A 25,216-nucleotide genomic window follows, 5' to 3' on the forward strand; every position below is an offset into this window, starting at 1 on the left:
GATCATTGATTATCGACTATCGATTAACACCGTCTCAAACGCTGCTTACCAGCGTGCTAAGGTAAGACTGCAATGTGATGAAATCCGAATGCATGATACTCTATGTACTACTGTTGGCTATGATCTTTCCTTTGTTTTTTCTTATTTCATTTGTCTTATGATTTACGAGGTCAGATCTTAAAAAAGATTAAGATTTTCCCATGTCTTCTTTAGGGGGTTAGCTAAAAATATCTGGATGCGCCCATTATGACAACCCATTGAATCCAATGTGACTTCAAGAAGCAAAGTTACAAGCATTTGATTAGACGATGGTCCAGTGTTAAAAGTGACAGACTGGTCTATTCAAAACTCCACGGCTTAGACATTTGGTTTGAGAGTGGTGAATGGCTAATTTATGCGTGCCTTTAATTTAAAACAAGAGGAACAAAGGAAAATTTGAAAGAAAATAACTGACAAATAAATAAAAACTGCTTTAAATAAAGCTTCATTGAAGGACACCGGTTTAAATCCTTTGTTTGGAGCCAATCGATAAAAACATTGGTAAACTTAGGCTTGAAAATCCAGTCATTTAGAGTAAGATTTTCGATTTTGATAGGCTTCAACTTAGGCCGCGAGCTTATTTTGCTCAACCTTTTAGCTAATATAGTTCGCTAAGGCGACGAAAAAAATCCTGTTTTTTCTTTTGGGGGGTTGTTTTTGGGTTTTTGTTTTTGTTTTTTTGCTTGTTTTGTTGTTGGGTTTTTTGGGTGTTGGGTTTTTTTTTTTAACGGCCCAAAACAATAAAAATACAAAATTTCCTGAACTTGTCGAAATTTGGGTCGGTACTCATTTGTACAGGAAAAATTATTTTCAAATTGTATACCTCCGGGGTGGTGAATGCTCAAAGTGGTCTGCCAAAAATCTTGGCCACCCCCCCCTGTTTTGACGTGCCAATAAACCTTTGCCCCCCCTTTTTGATGTGCCAAAAATCTTTGCCACCACCAATAATAATATAGAAACGGTGCCCAAATTATCTATGCCAAAAATCGCATCCCCCTTCGACCTGCCAAAAATCGCTTAACCCCCCCCTCACCTTGTCCTGTCAAAATGCCCCACCCCTTTGGCCTGCCAACAAATCAGTGCCCCCCCCTATAATTCACCACCCCAAGGTACACACAATTATTGCACCACCCTTAAGATATAGGGTCCACAACTTATAAGTTCCCCCTAATACTTTTCAGAATAAGTCAAACAATATTTTACGAAATGTAAAACGATATGTATAGCCCTAATTGTTTTACACATGTGGACCAATTTCTAGCGTCACACGTCATTGCGTTCAGTCACAATGGTTAATTGAGTAAGAAAAGAAACCGTTTTAAATGTTGCACCTGAGTCCATAGCAGTCAGGTTTTCTTTATCACACACATGGATAGACCTTGCCTACTGTATTGTTTGAGAGCTGACTCCTATGGACTCAGCCGGGGGACTCAGATGCAACTTTTAACACTGTCTTGGAAAACGGTCATGGAAATTGGATTTACTTTAAAACTGCGCGCAAGAGTAATCTTTGATAAATCCAATATGGCCGCCGTTTCCATAGCAACCGTCACGCACGACTGATGTTATCCATATATTTCCAATTCTGTTATCTTGTCCCAGATTGTGACCGAATATGAACATATTCTGACCATTAGTTACAAAAATCACTTTCACCTGGCAAACCTTATCTTACTTCATTAAAAATATGTGTTGACATCTTTATGTGACGCAAATTGTACCATTGTCGCTTAAATGTAACTACACACATATGATTGACACCTACATTGAAGACTAGGAAGCCACGTTTGCATAATGCTCACTTGACTGTGAAACAACTTGTTGCTAAGTTGCCAGTTCTGAAGAAAACTTTTTGTGATCAATAATTTATCCGGTACACTGAACCTGATGACAATAGAATGTGGAAAGATCAATATTGATTTTTACACTAGCATACACACACACAAGATGTCCATAATATTGCTTTATTAACTTTTCACAGACCCTCAGTTATTTCCTTTCTTTGCACTTTCTCATATTATTTTTATTTTGATTAAAAATAAATAGATGAATAATGAAAATCTCATGAGTAAGAAAACATTTTCTACATTTTTAATTTCTGCATTTATCACAGCTTGCATTAAATAATTATATGGGTAAAAACAAGGCCTATGATGTTTCATCTGACACAAAAATGAAAGACAAAAGAAACTAGACTTAGCTGTGGTCTAAGACCACGAACACAGCCGTGTTGTTACCCCTTAATGACCTTTGACCACAAAATATATGAAAACCCCATAGACATTGGCTAATGTCAATGTATGTGTGTACGTGGCATCACTTTGCCATGTTATTTGTGGCAGAAAGGACATTTTGAAAGTTTTTTGTCTCAAACCGGAAATGACCCCTTAATGACCTATGACCCCAAATAAAAAATACCATATATACATTGGGAAAACACAATTCATTTGTGAACATACCATCACTCTCCTATGTTTTTCTTAGGTAATAAAACTTTTTGAAAATATTTCGAATTATACCGGAAGTGACCCCTTAATGACCTTTGACCCCAAATCTGTGTACACCACATTGACACTGGGTAATAAAAATGCATGTGTGCAAGTGGTGTCACTGTCCTACGTAATTTGTGGGAGAAGATGCATTTTAAAGGTATTTCGTTTTATACCGGAAGTGACCCCTTAATGACCTTTGACCCCAAATAAAAAATACCACATATACATTGGATAACTGCAACTCATATGTGAACATACCGTTATTGTCCTATGTTTTCCTTAGATAATAAAAATTTTTGAAGATATTTCGATTTATACCGGAAGTGGCCCCTTAATGACCTTTGACCCCAAATCTGTGTACACCCCATAGACACTGAGTAATAACAATGCATGTGTGCAAGTGGCGTCGCAGTCCCACATAATTTGTGGAATAAGATGCATTTTAAAGGTATTTCTTTTTATACCGGAAGTGACCCCTTAATGGGCTTTGACCCCAAATAAAAAAATACCACATATACATTGGGTGACTGCAGATCATATGTGAACATACCGTTACTGTGCTATGCTTTACTTAGCTAATAAAACATTTTGAAGCTTTTTCGTTTTATACCGGAAGTGACCCCTTAATGACCTTTGACCACAAATCTGTGTACACCACATAGACACTGGGTAATAACAATGCATGTGTGCAAGTGGGGTCGCTGTCCTACGTAAATTGTAGGAGAAGATGCATTTTGAGTCGAAATCACGTTTTTGACCCCTATGACCCCTGCGTGACCTTTGACCCCACAAGTTTCATATGACATGTAGGGGCACGGTCAATAATCATTGTGACCAAGTTAGGTCAAAATCGATGTAAGCATGTGAGTGCTAGAGCAAATGTAATGGTTGACAGAAAGAAGAAAGAAGAACTAGACTTAGCTGTGGTCTAAGACCACGAACACAGCCGTGTGGTGACCCCTTAATCACCTTTGACCCCAAAATATATGAAAACCCCATAGACATTGGCTAATGTCAATGCACGTGTCCACGTGGCATCACTTTGCTATGCTTTTTGTGGCAGAAGGGCATTTTGAAGGTATATCGTTTTATACCGGAAGTGACCCTTACTGACCATTGACCCCAAATGTGTGTACACCATATAGACACTGTGTTATAACAATGCATGTGTGCAAGTGGCGTCACTGTCCTACGTAATTTGTGGAAGAAGAAGCATTTTAAAGGTATTTCGTTTTATACCGGAAGTGACCCCTTAATGACCTTTGACCCCAAATAAAATAATACCACATATAAACTGGGTAACCACAATTCATGTGTGAACATATCGTTACTGTCCTATGTTTTTCTTAGCAAATAAAATTTTTTGAAGGTTTTTCGTTTTATACCGGAAGTGACCCCTTAATGACCTTTGACCCCAAATCTGTGTACACCCCATAGACACTGGGTAATGACAATGCATGTGTGCAAGTGGCGTCACTGTCCTACAGAATCTGTGGAAGAAGATGCATTTTAAAGGTATTTTGTTTTATACCGGAAGTGACCCCTTAATGAGCTTTGACCCCAAATTAAAAAATACCACATATACATTGGGTGACTGCAGATCATATGTGAACATACCGTTACTGTGCTATGTTTTACTTAGCTAATAAAATTTTGTGAAGGTTTTTCGTTTTATACCGGAAGTGACCCCTTAATGACCTTTGACCCCAAATCTGTGTACACAACATAGACATTGGATAATTACAATGCATGTGTGCAAGTGGCGTCACTGTCCTACGTAATTTGTAGGAGAAGATGCATTTTGAGTTGAAATCACGTTTTTGACCCTGTGACCCCTGCGTGACCTTTGACCCCACAAGTTTCATGTGACATGTAGGGGCACGGTCAATGATCATTGTGACCAAGTTAGGTCAAAATCGATGTAAGCATGTGAGTGCTAGAGCAAATGAAAAGGTTGACAGAAGAAAGAAAGAAAGAACAAGATATACGATCGGTTGCGGTCACCTGCGACCGCGAGCACAGCCACCAGGCGGTTTTGTTGATAACCGGAAGTGATCCCTTAATAACCTTTGACCCCGCAAAATATTACATACTGCTCAGGATGTCATAAGGAATATTCCTGGTGAATTCCAGCTTAATCGGAATTTATAAATGGATTTTGATTTTTTTTAAATTTATGATTGACCTTTTGACCCCCTTAATGACCTTTGACAAAAAAAAAAAAAAAACATTATATACAACGACAAAATGCATTGTTCTGATTTTAATTAAAAAATTCTACTATGTTTAGTTGTTGAGATAAAAATTCTCAAAATTATTTAACTAAAAACAGGAAGTGAACCCTTAATGACCTTTGACCCCCAAAATAAAAATACCGTGCATACATCAGGTAATACCAATTCATGTATGATGGTTATATTGCTCTGGTCTGTTTACATTTTGAGATAAAATTTTTTTTAAATTTTTGATAATTTTGGTTTTTGACCGGAAGTAACCCCTTAATGACCTTTGACCCCAAACCTGTAGGCATCCTAAAGACCCTGGATAGTAGCAATGCATGTGTGCTAATGGCGACTCTCTGCTCTGTAATTTGTAAAGACAGTGATTTTTTGAATATTTTTTACAAATTTTTGGGTTTTTGACCGGAAGTGACCCCTTAATGACCTTTGATCCCACTTATGTGGTATAACTTTTGGACACTGGCTATAGGTGATAAATGTGTGCAAGTGACGTCATGATGCTATGTTATATGTGGGAGAAGTAGCATTTTTAGTGAAAATCCAAGTTTTGGCCATTGACCGGAAGTGGATGACATTTAACCGGAAGTTGATCATGTGACATCTGTGGCACCACCAAACGGTTCTACTGACCAAGTATGGTCATCATGCCTGAAAGCATGTGGCTACGATGGCTGATTATGATGTTGACAGAAGAAAGAACTAGACTTAGCTGTGGTCTAAGACCACGAACACAGCCGTGTTGTGACCTTTTAATGACCTTTGACTCCAAAATATATGAAAACCCCATAGACATTGGCTAATGTCAATGTATGTGTGCACGTGGCATCACTTTGCCATGTTATTTGTGGCAGAAGGGGCATTTTGAAGGTTTTTCGTCTCAGACCGGAAGTGACCCCTAAATGACATTTGACCCCAAATAAAAAATTCCACATATGAATTGGGTAACCACAATTCATGTGTGTACATACCGTTACTGTCCTATGTTTTTCTTAGCAAATAAAATTTTTTGAAGGTTTTCGTTTTATACCGAAAGTGACCCCTTAATGACCTTTGACCCCAATCTGTGTACACCCCATAGACACTGGGTAATAACAATGCATGTGTGCAAGTGGCGTCACTGTCCTACAGAATCTGTGGAAGAAGATGCATTTTAAAGGTATTTCGTTTTATACCGGAAGTGACCCCTTAATGAGATTTGACCCCAAATGAAAAAATACCACATATACACTGGGTGACTGCAGATCACGTGTGAACATACCGTTACTGTCACATGTTTTACTTAGCTTATAACATTTTTTAAAGATATTTCGTTTTTTACCGGAAGTGACCCCTTAATGACCTTTGACCCCAAATATGTGTACACCCCATAGACACTGGGTAATAACAATACATATGTGCAAGTGGCGTCTCTGTCCCACATAATTTGTGGAAGAAGATGCATTTTAAAGGTATTTATTTTTATACCGGAAGTGACCCCTTAATGAGCTTTGACCCCAAGTAAAAAAAAAAAAATACCACATATACATTGGGTGACTGCAGATCATATGTGAACATACCGTTACTGTGCTATGTTTTACTTAGCTAATAAAAATTTTTGAAGGTTTTTCGTTTTATACCGGAAGTGACCCTTAATGACCTTTGACCCCAAATCTGTGTACACCACATAGACACTGGGTTATAACAATGCATGTGTGCAAGTGGGGTCACTGTCCTACGTAAGTTGTAGGAGAAGATGCATTTTAGTTGAAATCACGTTTTTGACCCTGTGACCCCTGCGTGACCTTTGTCCCCACGAGTTTCATGTGACATGTAGGGGCATGGTCAATGATCATTGTGACCAAGTTAGGTCAAAATCGATGTAAGCATGTGAGTGCTAGAGCAAATGTAATGGTTGACAGAAAGAAGAAAGAAGAAGAAGAACCTGTAAGAAAAAAGACACAGCCGTGACTAACGTCACGGCTGTGTAAAGAAAGAAGAACCTGTAAGAAAAAAGACACAGCCGTGACTAACGTCACGGCTGTGTAACAATAGCATTTATACTCAAAGCACCAACAAAAACATTGTTTATTATTACTAATCTTTAAAAAAAAAAGATACATTTAAACACAATAATACAGAATATTTACAATGTCACACTTTTTACGTCTTATCTGTGTAACACAGTGTGTTAAATAAATTTTAAAAACTTGTCTACAGCCAATACAGTCATAATGCAATAATAATAATAATAATAATAATAAAATAATAATAATAATAATAATAATAATAATAATAATAATAATGCAAGCAAGTTGTTGGTAGTTCAATGCAAATAAATCAATAACTAGTAGGCCTAATTAGAAATGTCTCATAAAATTCATGTAGGGTCTAGGCCTACTACTACTAATGTATACAGCAACGTGTCTGTGAATAAACATTGACCTCAAAATTGTTATTGATAAATCCCATTCAATGCACACTGTACATGATTGAGCAAATAATCAATACATGACCACTCCCTCATTTCAAATATATAGTTTTGGTTTCTCTATTGTTCAGAAACCAAAAATCAAGGGATTAAAATGTGGAGATGAACTGGTATGCAATCATAACACTATTGTGCTGGGAGGACACAAGAGGGTATATATAATCAAAAGTATAATGGCCTATAACCATACGTATATAATAGCCTATTGTGCTAACATTTTCATTATCGATATCTATCAACGCGGGCGACTTTTGATGCTCTCTGCCGTAGGTGGCACACTTCCATGACACCATAAAATTACACCCGAGTTCTGAGATTCGTTTGATAAGTTATGCATAGACATCGTTGAGACATAAAGGATGGATATATACGAGGCCTAGGCCTACATGTAGAAATCATGTGCGTATATTGAGGGGTGGGGGGTGTTTTGTTTATTTGTCTGAAATATAAACGATGCATGATGATGTAGATGATTTGATTATGAATTAGATTATTCCCCGGAAAGCACAGCCCATACCTCTTACCTATGTTCCCTCCGCCACCTATATATAACCTCCTCCCTCCCCCTCCCCACACTCGATATCGACTCTTCCCTATCATTCCACTCCACTCTTGAGCCCCCCTCTCCCCTCCTTCCCTTCCCACTTCCAATGCTCTCTCCCTTCTGTTTCTCTTTCTCCCTTACCCTTACCCCCTCCCCCCTCCGATCTCTTCTATCTCTCTCTCTCTATTCTCCAATAAATAAATTGAATAAAAGTTAGTTTAAACCAGCTTTCTATGATATTGATCTTCCGTCATGCGACATGCACATAAATAGAGTTGTGTATAATTGTGTTTATATCACTGAAGTCATAATCTGTCAAGTGCCTATTGTATTGTCTGTGGAAATATTTCGATGGTCTATATATTTTCACAGTGAAATCAGCTTAGGCTAATTCGTAGTCTCAAGTCAATGCTTTCAAACTAAATCAATGCTTTCAAATGTAGACTGCTTTGTTCGACTTCTCTGCTCGTGAATATTGCACTGCGAAATTTCAACATTTCTTTTGTATACTTAGATCAGGTAACTCGAAAATCCTGTAATTTTATTCGTCACACCACTTATAAGAAACTGAAACAAAAACCGAAACTACCTGTCACAAATGTTTAGTTTTAAACAAAAGGTAGAAACAATGAGTTCGATATCTTGTGATTCAAGTGGTTAGGCAGGACAATAGGAAACCACGTGACCAAAACCAAAACCAAAACCAAAACTAAAACTCAATATTTGAAATGAGGCAATCCCTCATTTCAAATATATAGTTTTGGTTTCTCTATTGTTCAGAAACCAAAAATCAAGGGATTAAAATGTGGAGATGAACTGGTATGCAATCATAACACTTTTGTGCTGGGAGGACACAAGAGGGTATATATAATCAAAAGTATAATGGCCTATAACCATACGTATATAATAGCCTATTGTGCTAACATATGAATTATCGATATCTATCAACGCCGGCGACTTTCTGCTCTCTGCCGTAGATGGCACACTTCCATGACACCATAAAATTGCACCCAAGTTCCGATAAGTTATGCATAGACATCGTTGAGACATAAAAGATGGATATATACGAGGCCTAGACCTACATGTAGAAATCATGTGCATATATTGAGGGGTGGGGGGGGTGTTTTGTTTATTTGTCTGAAATATAAACGATGCATGATGATGTAGATGATTTGATTATGAATTAGATGATTCCCCGGAAAGCACAACCCATACCTCTTACCTATGTCCCTCCGCCACCTATATATATCCTCCTCCTCCCCCTCCCCACACTCGATATCGACTCTTCCCTATTATTCCACACCACTCTTGAGCCCCCCTCTCCCCCTCCTTCCCTTCCCACTTCCAATGCTCTCTCCCCTCTGTTTTTCTTTCTCCCTTACCCTTACCCCCTCCCCCTCACACACACACCCCCTACCCTCTTTCCCTGGCGATCTCTTCTATCTCTATCTCTCTATTCTCCAATAAATAAATTGAATAAAAGTTAGTTTAAACCAGCTTTCTATGATATTGATCTTCCGTCATGCGACATGCACATAAATAGAATTGTGTATAATAGTGTTTATAACACTGAAGTCATAATCTGTCAAGTGCCTATTGTAATGTCTGTGGAAATATTTTGATGGTCTATATATTTTCACAGGGAAATCAGCTTAGGCTAATTCGTAGTCTCAAGTCAATGCTTTCAAACTAAATCAATGCTTTCAAATGTAGACTTCTTTGTTCGACTTCTTTGCTCGTGAATATTGCACTGCGAAATTTAAACATTTCTTTTGTATACTTAGAGTAGGTAACTTCAAATCAAATAATTTTACGATCCACACCACTTATAAGAAACTGAAACCAAAACCGAAACTGACTGTCACAAATATTCGGTTTTAAACAAAAGGTAGAAACAATGAGTTCGATATCTTATGATTCAAGTGGTTAGGCAGGACAATAGGAAAACACGTGACCAAAACCAAAACCAAAACTAAAACTAAATATTTGAAATGAGGCAATGTATGTGTTGTGCATGTACATGCAGAGAAGATGTAATTCGCCAGCGAAGTGATTACGTAACTCCCAGGTAACTGGATCACCACCCTTTTGAAATTGATAGTATAATGCCATTGACTTTGTGTTACGATCGTGGTGTAGAACTCAAAAGCGTGATCCAGTTGACATGGTGATAATCGGATTACACGTAACACTTCGCTGGCGAATAAAGAGGAGAGTCAACGGAATTATATACTTGAGATAATCCCGTCGGTAATCCTGTCGCATCTATTCATATTCCTTTATTCTCAAGTAGTTAGACATCCACCTGAAATATCCTATGATGTTATGTGTGTGACCGCCCATGTTGACCGATTTTCACTTCAGAATTGGAAATATTTCCAACAATGTTTCTATAGAGAATTTGTTGAAAATTATGAAACGCGTGTGTTAAGGACCTGCTGCTTGGATGGGATATCACATGTGGATAATACATGAAAGAAATCGAGTGTTGTAAAATATCCCACCAAATCCGCCCTTTTTTTGTAAATATATAAATTTCTAATGAAGAAATTTTTAGGATTTTTTACAGAGGTGATGAGTGTTGATTATTTCCATTTAATTTTTGTTATGTATGTTCCTGTCATTTCCTGCAAACCTAATAAAGATATTCTGATAATTGAAAACATTCTCTATCATAAATAATAGAGGCTGAAAGTGGCAACTAGCAGCAAAAATTATAATTTGCCATGGAACTTCAGTCATATTTTATCTGAAATCTGACAAGATGACAGGGTCTGCATGCATGGTATGCATGGCATGATGACATGCACGCACTGACCTATCCCTAAAAGCAGTTAGCTGCAACTTGTGTATCACACCCATTCCAGGTTCAAACCCCATTGTGGTATTCTATTGTATAAGCGGCTAAATAGGGTGATTCATCATTTACTTTGAATGAGCGGTCTCACACATATTTTGTTTGAGGATAGCTGGATCAACCTCCTCTTTATTACATCTTCTCTGGTACATGCTACACAAGTCATCCATAAATCAATCAACACAATTTAACACAGCATTTAGTCAACACCTACCTCTGACAATGTTTCACACTATACATAATGTTATAAGCTTAACTTTTTACGCTTATTTCGTACTAAAATCAGTTAATAACAGAAAATAAAAGTACAACTAACTTGTATTTGTCACAGTTTTGCTTTCTGCAAGCATGTAGCTTGATAATCATGATAATGAAGTACGCTTAAAACTATTTACTGTACACAATCATAGGTTGCTATGCAAAACTGGTTCATCATGGTGTCGATATTTCGACTTTCGAAATGAAATGATTTCAGAAAAACTGCTGCACCCATTTTCACAAACATGGTATCATTCTGCTCTTGAATAATCACAGAAACTCCTTGAATATAAGTTGACTTAATATTTCAAATCAAAATGGAGAAATAATAAGTTTATTTTCATGTTACTTGCCACATGAAACTTCAACGTCCTCCTACTCAGCACCCCAGTACATCAAGTCAGCATCACCAAAACTGTTCAGGGAGCTAGTTCAGAGTTCACGTGAACCAAACATGCCATGAAACAACCTTTCCCATTCGCTAATTCTCTTAAACAATATCATTAATGAATATATCCAAATTACCAATATCAAACTTTCTACTATGCGTTCAACGTAGGGACATTTAGTGGGCGGGGCCTAAAATTGGTCACTCAAGTGGGCCTATTGAATGTCAATTTGGGTTGCTGTAAATTGATTTTCCTCACAGTATTACTATAGAACCTAATGAAGCCAATATATTAAGTGGTACCACCTTTCTCTGTGTGGTGGCGCTCTAACATGGTTCTAATAATGAGCAAAATTATTTGTTTGTTAAACTTGTGTTCAAGATCACTCCCATTGGTGTTTTTTCCATACAAATGTTACCTGTGTAACTGTATAATAAGAAGTACAAACATGCCATTTATCAAATGGAAGCCATTCAGAATAGTTTAGGTCAGGTGATGAGGCATTGAATGAAAATAATCACTTTGTATGCCGTAAAATTCCGTCTACAAGCATATATATGCCTCTAAACGAGGTTTTTTTTGACACAAGAGACAAGAGGCAGACACTCTCAACAAAAACGTTATTTGGAGTTTGAACAACTATATTACTGATAAAGGCGGCTGTACAAATATGTATATTTGTAAGACCAATCTATTGCAATGTTTTTGAGAAGGGTATTGGCCTTTCATATCTTTCGTTAAAAAAAACCCTCGTTTAGAGGCATATATGCTTCTAGACGGAATTCTACGGTATTTTGTTTATACATTTTAGGCAAAAATTGTGCCATTTGCGTCACATAAAGATGTCAAATCATGCTTTTTAATGATTTTTGACCATTACAGTGCAAATGGAAGCCATTTTGAATATTTCAAGGTCAATTGATGAGACATTGAATCAGATTGTATATTTTACTTCAATATTTGAGGCGAACATGGTGCCCTTTGCGTCACATAAAGATGCCAAAACGTTTTTAATGATTTTTAACCTGTACAGTGATGAGATGAAATTATTCAGTAAAATGTTGTCATATCAAAACATGTTTTTAAATGATTTTTAACCTGTACACTGATGCGATATGGCTTAAATTAATCAGTTTGCATATTTTAGGCAAAATTTAGGCATGAGACATATCCATGAACATGCCAAGATCTTTTCGTTAGTAACGGGCATACATTTTCGTGAATTTGGTAATTTTAGATGGTTTGTTCATGCTCACACATGAATATTAATGATTTTGCATGCTTTTTGGCGTCATGGTTTGGTCAGGGCCTTGACAATTTTTAGGGCATTTTCATGAGCAACTCATGGGCATGAATCACGGTTTATGTCAAATTCTCTCTACTTCCATGGCCCTAAATTCCTTACTCATCGGCATTATTTTTGATCAATGTCAAATTCTCTTTACTTCCAATGGCCATGAATTCCTTATTCAAGGGCGTTAATTACATTTTAATGGGTTCAATAAATCACCCCCTAATTTCATGCCCATGTATCCTTGATAGAGGATTTTATGGCATGTTCATGCCACATACAAAACAAAAGAATCGGAATGTCTTGCCATGTTCATGGCATAATTTCATGGCATGATTTACATAGCAACCAGTAGCGAATTTTGGGAATACTTATGATTTTTTTGCCTGGTAGGCAAACATGGTGCCATTTGCGTCACATAAAGATGTCAAAACATCTTTTTTATTGATTTTTTCCTGGTAGGCGAAAATGGTGCCATTTGCGTCATATAAAGATATCGAAACATGCTTTTGTTAATGAGTTTTATCCTGTACAGTGCAAATGGCATTCATTTTGAATATTTCAAGGTCAAGTGATGAGATTTTGATTGAAATTGATCAGTTTGTATATTTTGCTTATACATTTTAGGCGACAATGATACTATTTGCGTCACATAAATATGTCAACACATATTTTTTTAATGAATTTTAACCTGTACATTGCAAATTGCAGCCATTTTGAATATTCATAAATATGCCAAAACATGTTTTTATAATGATGTTTTGTACACTTGGTGATTTTAGGCGCTTGGATTTAAAGGGCAGGTCTATTGCAAAAACAACATCATATCATTGGCAAGCTAATATTATGAGGACAATGAAAATGACTCCTTTTTTGAGAAAATAAGACGTTTAAAATTGATATTCCGCAACAAATAACTTAAGCGGTGAGTTCCTTCGAACGAGACAGATTTGGCCTAGAAAAAAGGTGACGTCATGAAATGAGATGTGCCCGCTTTGAGAAAAGTTTCTATAAACGCTCTCAATGAACAGAACGTATACTGTTGTTGTTCACAGAAAAAAACCCTCTAAATTAAGTATTACAAATTTAATGGTTTTTAAACATATCAGCCGCTTCTTTTTTTCATATTAGTAAATTGTAATATTACAATTCATATATACATGTATATCAATATCATGAGAAATATTAGGCCTACAAAATAAATACAGCTTAGATTTCATCTGAGACTAGCATATAAACCGTGTTAAGTCCACAAACTCATGTATCTGATTTCCCTGTATATTGCAATGCTATAGTTTCAGTTGGATGAAATATTACAAAGCATAGTAACAATACTGTGTAGGCTTTGTTTCCGAAATGAGAACAATAGTCTGCATATTGTTATGCAGCATTGTTATCGTAAATAATAGTACAACTCATTGTTGCTAATGTCAAACTTGTCACACAAGTAAAGGAGAGCATGATATAGTGTCCGCTTCATTTACTTACGTCATAGCCCGCTGCCTTGAAAATTAATTTCGCTTCCAACGGGGGAAGAACACGTACGAGCCCCAACTTTACCCACACAATTTCTCTTTTTTTCAGGAGAAATACGCATAAAAAAATTGCAATGTGTGTCAACTTGTAATGTAATAATTATTCTCTTCGAATAGAGATAAACTTGTTTTTGCAATAGACTTGACTTTTAAGGAAAAAATCGAGCTGGCCCAAGTGCTTATTTTGATTCTATTAGCCCAAGTAACATATGTGCTGGTAGAAAAAGGTAGTGATTTTTTTCCTGGGATGGACCTGCCTAAGAGTAGCATGAGATAGAAATAAGTAGGTTCAATCAAAGTTATAACTAGGTGAAGAAAATGCTTTTATTATGAATTTATAGTATGCTCATTAGCTTTGCACATTTGTTCAGGGGCTACTGCAACTTTTAAAATCCATTTAAATCCATTTAGCATTGAATTGCTTATTGTAACGTTTCTCAGCGAGATCGCAGGGCAACAAATCCAATTCGCAGTATAAAGGCTGCATTCCGCAAGTTTATTTATTTGCTCTTTCATTTTTTCTAAGTCTCATCAGTGATAATTAGCTAATTAATTAGTAATTAATTAATTAAATGTGGCGTATAGTTACAAAGTGACATTTTTTTTATTCCATAGTGGCGTATCGACCATACGCCACTTTTTATACACATTTTATAATTATGAAATATCGGCAAAATGAAAAACATCGTATGTCATAGTGGCGTACACGTATCGGACCTATACGCCACTATGGAATACGAACGACGAAAAGTAACGCCATAGGGATTACACGGCGACCGAGGTGGCGTACGGTTAACGTTAGGTTAGGGTATTGCGTTTTGTTTGTTTTCCATAGTGACGTATAGTTTTATTTTCAGTTTGCCAGCAAATATTATGTATTTATTTCTTTTGAAAAATATATAACAATAAAATCTATTTAGTTTACTACAGAAATTTCACATCATTTACAAAATATAATGAATGTCTGATTTACACAACTCGATTTTAAATTGGCATTTCTTCAAACCCGATTTTCTCGAAAAGTTGTTTATTCGCGGCGCCCCACTATACGCCACTATGGAATACGGCCGACGAACTGTGCTGGGATTTGTACTAGGATATATCGATGTAATATAGACTGTAAACAAGCACCACCGCCGGGGCTCGAACACGCAACCTCTCGCACCATAGTCAAACTTGACTTTTTTGCTTATAGCTTAAGATGTATGTCACAGATCTGTCAAACTATTCTTTTTCTGAATCCTTGAGATGCTGAGGAATTCTTTTTTGGAATGGTTTTTAACAAAATGTGAGCATGTTTGACATTTGACCCCTGAATTGAACCTTGATCCCCCCCCTACGCGCTTAGGCCTACTTATAATATTAAGAAAACCCTGAAAGTGTTTTGGGATCATAGAAGACACTAAAACGTTGGCTTGGGTTAGTCCTGGGATGCAAAGGCAGTGGTGCTAGCTCCTAATCTAATATGCGTGTAGACTGCTGTCCTCAGTCGTCAACCGTCTGGATTGACGACGGAGAAAACTACGTCATGTACGTGGAAAAAAAGGATTTTTCAACAGGATTCCTGTGGCATAGAGCATGCGCAGTTGTGTCCAAATTGACCTTTTGACCACCAAGTTTGTTGTTTCAGAACTTCAGAGCGTGATCTTGTCACAACGGCGCGGTACAGCGGTACACGGGCGCCGCTTGTCAGTCGCGCTATAGCGCACAACCAAAGTCGCATTGAATATTTTCAGAAGTCGAGTCACGAAATGGACTGTATTTAATCAGTCGTCACTACGAAGCATAACGCAGTACATGCGAAGTGTAGACGAGTGATTGGAATTAGTCTAATATGCGTACTTGCTCAACTATTATGCATAATTTCGGGCAAAAATCTCACAAAAGCTTTCAGTCCCTTCATAATGGTCCCTGATCAACCCTACTGGTGTACGTATTCATCTTACCGTAATATCGTCATATACCAGCTCTAACGATTTTATTACAGTATATCCCGGATGGTAAGGCAGTTTTTTGAATTCGGCACGAAATTCAATCTCGGCCAACGATGAGTCTTTGTTTTTCACCAAAATGCCACTGCATGTGTCATGAAAATCATATTTGAGACAGTCAAATGTAGTGTAATGTGGATCACCAGCCGACTCGCAGTATCCTGTTAAAAAAATACGTAAGGAATGAGATTAATATAAATACCAGGAAGAGAAAGTTCTCACTACTTATAGTGATCAAAACTTTAAGCACAGTTTATTGAGATCAATTAAAATTGATATAAACGTGTGGATAATTATGTCAGCTGCGGTATGATTGAATAGAATAATGTTGCGATTCAAAAATATGCAGCATCATTTACGATGTATGGGTTTCAATTATAGGTTAATAAATGCTTATCACATGTTGGGAGTGAAATTGTACAAAATAGTACATGCGTACCGAGACGTTGATTGAGGATCTAAGCTGTATATTCGTCAGGAGAATTACCTTGAGACGTACATTTTGGTCATGCCATTGTAAATATGATTCTTATTGTGACTACATAAACCGATCGTGAAACTCGCTGATATTAGAGAGATTGCAAAGAGGCTCACTGCTAACGCAATACGGGTTACGTATTACGACATTGTGCGGTAGAACGTCATAGTGCCGTTCACATCTAAACTAGTCTCCTACACAGCCAGTTTATGTCGGTCCTAACGCTCGTCGTTCCTAGCATGTTGATGATAGCCGCATACAGTCTGACCCGAGACTACGTCTAAACGCAATTGCAATAAGCTCATGGTGGCGATATACTGAGACAAATATATCTATAGATTCACCTTGGGGTGCATCGAACCAGAGAAGATGAGCATTCGCCAGCGAAGTGTAATGTGTAATCGGATTATCACGTATGGAAAGGTTTCTATACAAAAACGATTCTCTTATAAATCACCATGCGCACAGTTTCCACCTCGATACACCGGAGCACACATTTTCGTCCAAGAGTTTCCAAGCAGAGAACAACAAGCAGTAAATGTCTCTACCATAGTCTTTGATTACACTACACGGTCATGACGGTTGATTGCATAGCAATGTAAGAGCTGTGGAGCTTCTAGCTGAAAAATGGGCCTCTTTGATTGGTTTTTGTCGAAACCTCAAATGTTCCCTTCATCCAATTAGAATTTTTTATATCAAACGAGAGCTAACACTTCCCTCTAAAAACACTTCTCTTCACTAGGTCAACAGATAACGCAATCCAATGTTATTTCAAAATCTGTTGAAAACTACCTATCCAAGCATATTTATTTTTGACCAAAATGTAGGTTTTAAAAGTGAAAACCTCAAGTGTTCCTAACAGTATTTTTCAAATTTTATGACATTGAATGAAAAATCACACTTATATTGTCCATATACTAGCGTCACTAGAATGAGCAATGGTCAATTCTCTTTAAATTGCAAATCTTATGCAAAAAGTTACTATTCTCGTCTGGTTAATTTACGGTTGTAAATTAAATGAACTATGACTTTAAAAAAGAGCGCTTACAAATTGATATGCTATGTCAACTGGATTACGCTTTTTACGAAAAGTCTATGGCATTTACTACCAATTCCAAAAGGTGCGTAATCCAGTTACCAGGGAGTTATGTAACCACTTCGCTGGCAAATAGAATCTCATCGTCTCTCATCGAACCCACTTTTCTCGGTATTGATATGCAAATACGACTGGCTGTACATGTTATCTATTGCTCTATAAAGCATTCAGTCCAGATTAGCGATATTTTTGAGTTTTGCCGCCTATTGGAAAATGAGTAGGCCTATTGTTCACATGTGTATGTTATTTGTCTAAATAACCTAAACAGAGTTTGGTGTTGTATGGTGTATATTATTCGAACAACAAGAAACAAACCCATTATCTTATAAATAGTACCCTGTTTAGTTTTTAAAGCAAAATGAAAATAGTTTATGTCTAGTTCTAGTTACTACCCAGCAAACACAAATATATTACAGAAAACGTCCGGTTAAAGGGTATGTGAGGGTCAAGGGTATAAAAGGTTTTAACATCGAGTTATCATAGATGGTTTTAATAACATTCAATAAATAGTTTGTTCAAAACTTACTGCAAAACATTCTATATAACATAATAAACTTAAGTACACAAAATGTTTGCCAAATGATACATGTATTTTACTATAGCATTTCGAATGTTGGTTTATTATAATTTCAGTATAACACGTTTTAAAAAAGAGTTTTCATAATTTCATATAAACCGACATTGATATGTTATCAAAATATTGTAACTAAAACCACAAACACATGCATTATCATGTTTTAAAAAACATTTTGGTGTTTGCTGAATAGTATCCATAATCAAAACACTTTGACAGCTATTTAACGCAACGAAATGGCAATGGAGAAAAATGACTTTGCACGAACTTCTGTTGTCAATGACAATGACAAAGGTACCAAATTTTGAATTTTGATGATTTTTTACTTTTGTCCGGATGAGCAAATCACTGAATGAAGTCGACTGTTGGATTGTCAGAATGTTCAAAGTCATGTCATAAAACGTTATCACAATTAAGCACCAAAACCATAAGGTCATTATCAAAGTTAACAGTTACTGATAATAGATATTTGGATTGTTGGTTATGTGGTTACTCAGTGCATGTGATTTCCATTTATCCCTGTGTTACAAGTATGAATGTGGACCTATTTGGCACACATTTTTCAATTTAGCTTTCAACATGAAAATTCTAGAGAATTTTCTAGTATGTCATTGGTGGCAACAATATTTCCCACCCGGTTAGTTGTACAGGTGCCACACATAAAAATTAACTAGCCTTCCAAGTACTTGTCAATGTAAAATTATGAAACATGAACTTCATTCATGGCGTTGTCTTTTTAAGACATTTCTTGTTAAATATATTACTGGATTTCTCAAATCAAAAAAGCATCAGAGTGCAGTGCAGTTGCTAAAATGAAATGTGCGCGGCCTAATCAGATTATTAAATGTCTCGTGAATTACCTTTTTTTAGCATTAAGTTGAATTATATTACAACTTGCAGGTTACGAGTACTGCACCGATTAGAAAGTGACAGTTAAAAGTTATAACAATAATTGCACCACCTCGTCTCAAGATGTTCTCTTGTTTATATTTACATTACTTCTACATTTGATATGCTTGCTGTTTCAGTCAAAGCATGGCAAGTTTTAATTCAAACCAGTATATCATGTATATCTTGCAGACATATGTATTTCAAATATTATAATAATATTAATATCGAACTTCAGAAAATACTTAAAATTGACAAATGTATAGGGCCTAAATTAAACAATTAATCAACTTTGACCGTTGTTTTAACTTCTTTTTTTACCAACGTAATCGGACTTTTTGACCCCCTCTCCCCCTAACGAAAGGACTTTCGTTTAAAGGACTTCATCGAACTTTTGTTTCTCTAAAAAAGTCGTGCAACTTACACTCATCGTTGTTGAAATAAGAAAGTAAAAGCACTTACCACTGCAATTTCCCGGATATGGGTATGGAATATCTCCAAAATAATCTAAATCAGATTTCTTACAATAGTTCGGCTTTGCAAATGCTAGATCATAAGAAAGGCACAATAGTGCCAATACAGCAACTCCGCACAATTTCCAGTCAGACGCCATAACTCCGATGCACACGTTTCTCGTGTGAGACTACGTGCCGTTCTGTTTCGTGCGGACTCAAACGATTTGAATAATGTACTAATTAAGATACAACACATGACGTATTACAAAACATGTGGTATAAATGGATTTAGTGTTTTACCCAATAATTGTTGCTATGATAAATGACCGGGTGATTTCGCAAACTGGTGATTACCTAGTAGGTGTTGTTATGATAAATGACCGGATGATTTTGCAAACTGATGTTGTTAAGAGCTTGCAAATTATTAAAAATTGATATTTAACAGTCCTCGAAGTAAAATTTATAAATCTAATGATATTTTCTTTAAGTGTATGTAGCTGGGAGAAAAAGCCGACGATCATTTTAAAAAATTTTGACTTTTCGTATTAAAAATACACATTTTTCCCCAAAAGACCTAAAAATTTAGGACTTTTTGGGAACAAAATGTGTATCTTCAATACGAAAGGTCAAAATTTTCAAATGATATCAATTTTTAATAATTTGCCATAAAATGTCTTTTATATCGCCGATTAAAAAAAAAAAAAAGAAGAACATTCCTTGTATTCAGATTGCGATTCAATATGACAAAAATGCTCTAATGTCCCACAAAAAATACTGTGCAAACGTTGCTATCCGATATCCCGGGATTCGATCCTTTAACGATCATTATATAAATCTGACCTTTTCAATCTTACCATATCACCGGCCTACTGATCGACCTGCGATACGAATCTTATTTTTCTTTTAACAAAAGTACTGAGTTTCTAGGTGCCTATATTTCTTTTAAGATTTTTCTGCTAAGCTCTATTTATGTTGATCTTTGTTCGTCTCTTTCTAAGGTAAATTTGTGGAAAGTATATATATTGTGTTATTACAGTTGATATCCATACACCCCGTCTGGAAGATATGACCTTAATCCGCCGCACATGGAATGTGAATTTCAAATGGGTTACCTGAATGGGTGACTCCATTTGAAATCTACACCCCTCCCCCTGTGTGGGAGATTAAGGTCATGCCTTCCGTAGGGGGCATATTATACCCTCCCTCGGGTCCATGGAGAACGACTGGTAATGTAGATTATATAACCGTAAAATAGACCCGATACATGGACCCTCCCAATCTGTAGGCAAGTTGCCTTCCATTTCCTAGCATTTTGTGGGAATTCACTTTTACCGATCCTGGGTCAGACGAGTTTTCTATATATCACGTCCGTAGTCTCACTGTCTTGCCGTTTGTGTAAGCGGCTACTTGGCCTGACCAATCAATGTAGATCTCAGCAAGCAAGGCGATATTTGAAGTGGTTTTCATTGATAGTCTAATGATCATAACCAACGCGCGCGTAAAGTGACAATAGAACTGGGTCATGCATACTTTGTGCCTATCATATTTGAATTGACACCCGGGCTTTTCTATTCAAAATATAACAGTCTCGGATTAGGAGAGCTATTATGAAAAAATAAACAGGTTGGTCTGTAGATTAATTGAGTTTTCGTCGACACATAGTGCTCCAGCAGCACTATAACTTTGTTGCTGGCAGTATAGGGTTTGGTGGTGTGTTGGTATCAATCTGTGGAGTGAAGGAGAATGTGGTTTTAGCTCTAATTATTTACCCAGAGATGGAACCGAGACTGTGGGACAATTTAGGGGCATATATGATAGCCCAGTATACTCTTACGGTATGACTGGCCTGGAAGGAAGGTTGTTTTTTTTCTTCTTTTTTTTTTTTTTTTTTGTAAAATGTACTACATGTATCTGCAATCATTAGATGTTAATGAAATTATTTGAACAAGCAAGAGCAATAATCTAAATAAATCTGCAAATTTAAATAAATCTGCAATGATTTCCACATATGGATAACTTTTTAAATTAAGATTAGCCTTTCTTTCAGACCGTTTCCGACGTACCAAATCTGTATTCATCTAACCAACACACCCCAACAACCAAACAACACATTTTCATCAAATAACCTTTATCACTCTGAACGCTGTCCAACCGATTCTTTTGTTGTGCAAGGCTCGCTCAGTCATTTAATGAGGCAATACAAACGATCGAATTTGGTATTGAAATGAACAAAATTTTGAGTTACACCTTTTCAATGTAAAATATTATTTTCTCGGCCAAAAAAGCAATAATTTAAAATTTTTCAGTAAATGGCAGGAAAACCTATAATGCTTGATACTGATTTTTTTCAAATCCTGGTGTCAAACTTTGGCCTGAAATTCAGTCATTTAATGTAAGGTTTTCGAATTTGATAGGCTTCAACTCTGTCGCGAGCTTTTTTATCAACCTTTTAGCTTTTCAAAGTAATATAGTTCTAATGAAGGATATTTCCCAACTTTCTAACGCAAATCACCGTGAGCGATATACCACAGTTTTGTCAGAATTTCCGTTTTGATTTCATCATTTTTTACTGACGGCTGAAATTTTTTCAAAATCAACGCGTAAAATCTGAAACTAGTACTAGCATTGTAAATCGATATCCCTGGGTGCTGTAAGAAGATTGTGGCAAAGCTACACTGTTGCCAGAACTCAACATTGGAAATTGGACATTGTATAACCTTAAACTGATGTCAACACGACAGAGTCCAATATCAGTCTACATGGGTTTCTTTTGCATCAAAGGCCATAACTGATACCATTGCAAGATACTTTCAACATTTAGCAGTCCTCGAAAATTTAATTCCTTTGACAGACACGGTACACACTAATTAATTTCCGTCTCCATATTCAAAGCAAAGGAAAGATTTTATTCAAAATTGCCCAATGTACATTACGAGGATCTGCCAAGATATACAAATAATATTAATACTCATGCTATTGAACCCAACAAATTGCTAATATTATTTCCTCAATACGTTGACTATGTTAAAGAACCACAGGACAAGTTCTGTTGAGCTGACAAACGCCTGTTAAAACATTTTCCTTCTTGGTGCTCCCAAAATCCCATATGTATTCGCCGTAGAAGTGACGTAATTAATCGGATTAATTACCATAGCAATAGCTGAATACAATTTTGAATTTTTAGCCCTGCATTGCATTTTTCACGCGGTACTTAGGGGCTGTGCAATAATTATGAGTCCCCGGGGTTAAATTTTCGAACGGCCCGCCAAAAATCGCTTGCTCCCCCCCTCGGCCTGCCAAAATCGCTCCCCCCCATTTTACCCTCCCCAGGGTAATTATTGCACAGCCCCTTATGCATCGAACCAATGATGTCAAAGAAAGGCTGATCACTCGCACCTAAAGATTAGTATCTTTGAAAAGAGCGATATTGTATTCAATCAGGAGGGTGAGAGTTCATCGGGGCAATGTCTGGAACCCAGGTCACGCTATTGTTCGACATAGGCTACATCATTTTAACGCATGCGTGTTCGTCAATACAGCTTTAGTCTTCTCCACTTTCGCAGCACGGTATGTGGAGTGACTGGAATCACACTGACGGCGGAGGAGAATACTAGGTGGTCAGACAGTTTAATTCTATCAAGCACATAATACCTGAACAATCACCGTCATTTGGTCGATATACTACAGAATATATTGTATGACCTAGGCTACATCTTCCGGTTTCGTCACGTGATTTCAGTCGCCTATCCCGACTATTCAATTATTCCTGATTCAATCTATGTTTGCTGATATACACACCGTGCTTGTAGTGCAGGGCGATCTATTCAAAAATTGTATTCATGTATTGCTATGGTAGTTAATCCGATCATTACGTCACTTCTACGGCGAATTACTATCTCAAATAACCAAGCCAATGTTGAATTTGAGTGGAATGTTACTTTTTACCAACTCGATAAAAAGTAACACTCATTGGACACATGTTTGAGCGGGCATTAACGTGTTTTTGCGTGGCAGCGGCAATAAAATTAATGATGGATAAAAGACAAAGCCGGATGTAATCATCAACTACAGGGGAATAGGGCAGCAAGATTAAAGGTGGGTGACCCAATTGACAGTCTAATCCATCATCATCCCAAAAATGCAGATTTTTGTATCAGGGGTAATCTTTTATTTTTCTTTATAAACCTTTAAGGTCTAAAGTATATTTTGTTTAAGCGGTGTAAACAAGAACTTGGTAGTTTGGTGGTACGCCACAGTGATACACATTTTGTGACCCAAGGTATGTGACCCAATTGACAGACTCATTATCCATGTTTCATCATCAGAACTGAGATTTTTATATCAGTATCGGAAGAAATTTCATATTTTTTGATTACCCCAGTAAAATGTAACGCCCAAGATATGTTTAGTTTATTTAGATATATAAACCACCTCAGGAAGTATCTACTAGCTTCTGAGCATTGTTATACACGTATTTGCTTCTCACCTAAAAACCAACTAAGTAACTCAAAACTTGTAAACAGATAGTTTGAAAGGTAGACCTGATATGTAAAAATATGACCACCCAACTTGAATTCAAAACTTGGAATAAGAACGATTGGGTGACGGGCCTTAATGCGAGTTCAAAAACACCATGTGTTAAAATCGTAGCACCGACCTTTAATATAATGTACTTAATTATGTTACAGAGCGAGATAACAATACAAACACGTTCAAATCTACTTATCGGACACGACTTGGCCTGCAGGTTGGAAAACTCCGATATACAGCAATTTTGTTCTCATCATTGAATTATTACCAGACCAATGGAATGGAGATCAGGTAAAAGCAAAGAGTATCTTACATAACGGTAACTTTACCAATTTTGTTTACAAACAAACATAGCATGCAACAATTACTGGCATAATTGTTAAAATATTATGTATTCAGAACATAAGATATTTCATCCGAAAGAAATATTTTAGATCTACTCCTGATGTATTCTAGTTTATTAGCCAATACAAAGATGTGTTAAGTTAAATCATTGCGATTCAAGTTCGTCGCATCCAAGTATATATCTTTCGCTGTTGTATGAAATAATGACCATAGCAAAAGCAAACACGTAACCAGAAAAAAGCGACAGGTGCTAATAATGATATTAAAGACAGAGGCATTAATTTCAACTCAAAATTAGTGTCATTTACTTTTAATTGCCTTGTTTATATCGCATACAGGTATGCATTTTATCATTTCTTTCGACTGTGGAGCAGGCGACTACAAAGTTTTTCCATAGCGAGTGTGTAGAAGAATTCAAATATCACAGATGTACCTTTGTACACCCTGTGGTTCTTGAGTTATGTTGTAAAGAGAGCTGAAATAACACTTTTGTAAAACGTACATAACTCATTAACAACAATAAATCAAGCACTGCAAGTTATCAAAGTATATGCACTTTTGCAAAAAAATCAAAGTGTTGTATTTCAATAATATATTGATTTAGATAATGAAAATCGATTTCTGTGGCTACTGTATATTCTTCATGTAAGAGAATACCAAACAAATCCCAACCCTAACCCTAACCCTAATTCTACCCTAACCCTAACCCTAAACCATAACCCTAAACCATAACCCTAATTCTAATCC

General features: G+C 36.6%; 1 protein-coding gene across 1 annotated transcript in view; it reads right to left on the reverse strand.

Moving 5' to 3' along the window:
- The window catches only part of LOC140160460 (zonadhesin-like), a 75,334-nt gene extending 55,554 nt beyond the window's left edge, over positions 1–19,780 (reverse strand). Inside the window, exons 1-2 of the mRNA XM_072183696.1 lie at positions 19,602–19,780; positions 16,059–16,264 (exon numbers count right to left, since the gene is read on the reverse strand). Of these exons, the coding sequence (XP_072039797.1) occupies positions 16,059–16,264; positions 19,602–19,752 (357 nt within the window). The 5' untranslated portion in view covers positions 19,753–19,780. The remainder of the gene's footprint in view (positions 1–16,058; positions 16,265–19,601) is intronic.
- Between the last annotated feature and the right edge of the window lie 5,436 nt (positions 19,781–25,216).

The sequence above is a fragment of the Amphiura filiformis genome, chromosome 9 (genome assembly GCF_039555335.1).
Source record: "Amphiura filiformis chromosome 9, Afil_fr2py, whole genome shotgun sequence".
NCBI classification, from domain to species: Eukaryota; Metazoa; Echinodermata; class Ophiuroidea; order Amphilepidida; family Amphiuridae; genus Amphiura; species Amphiura filiformis.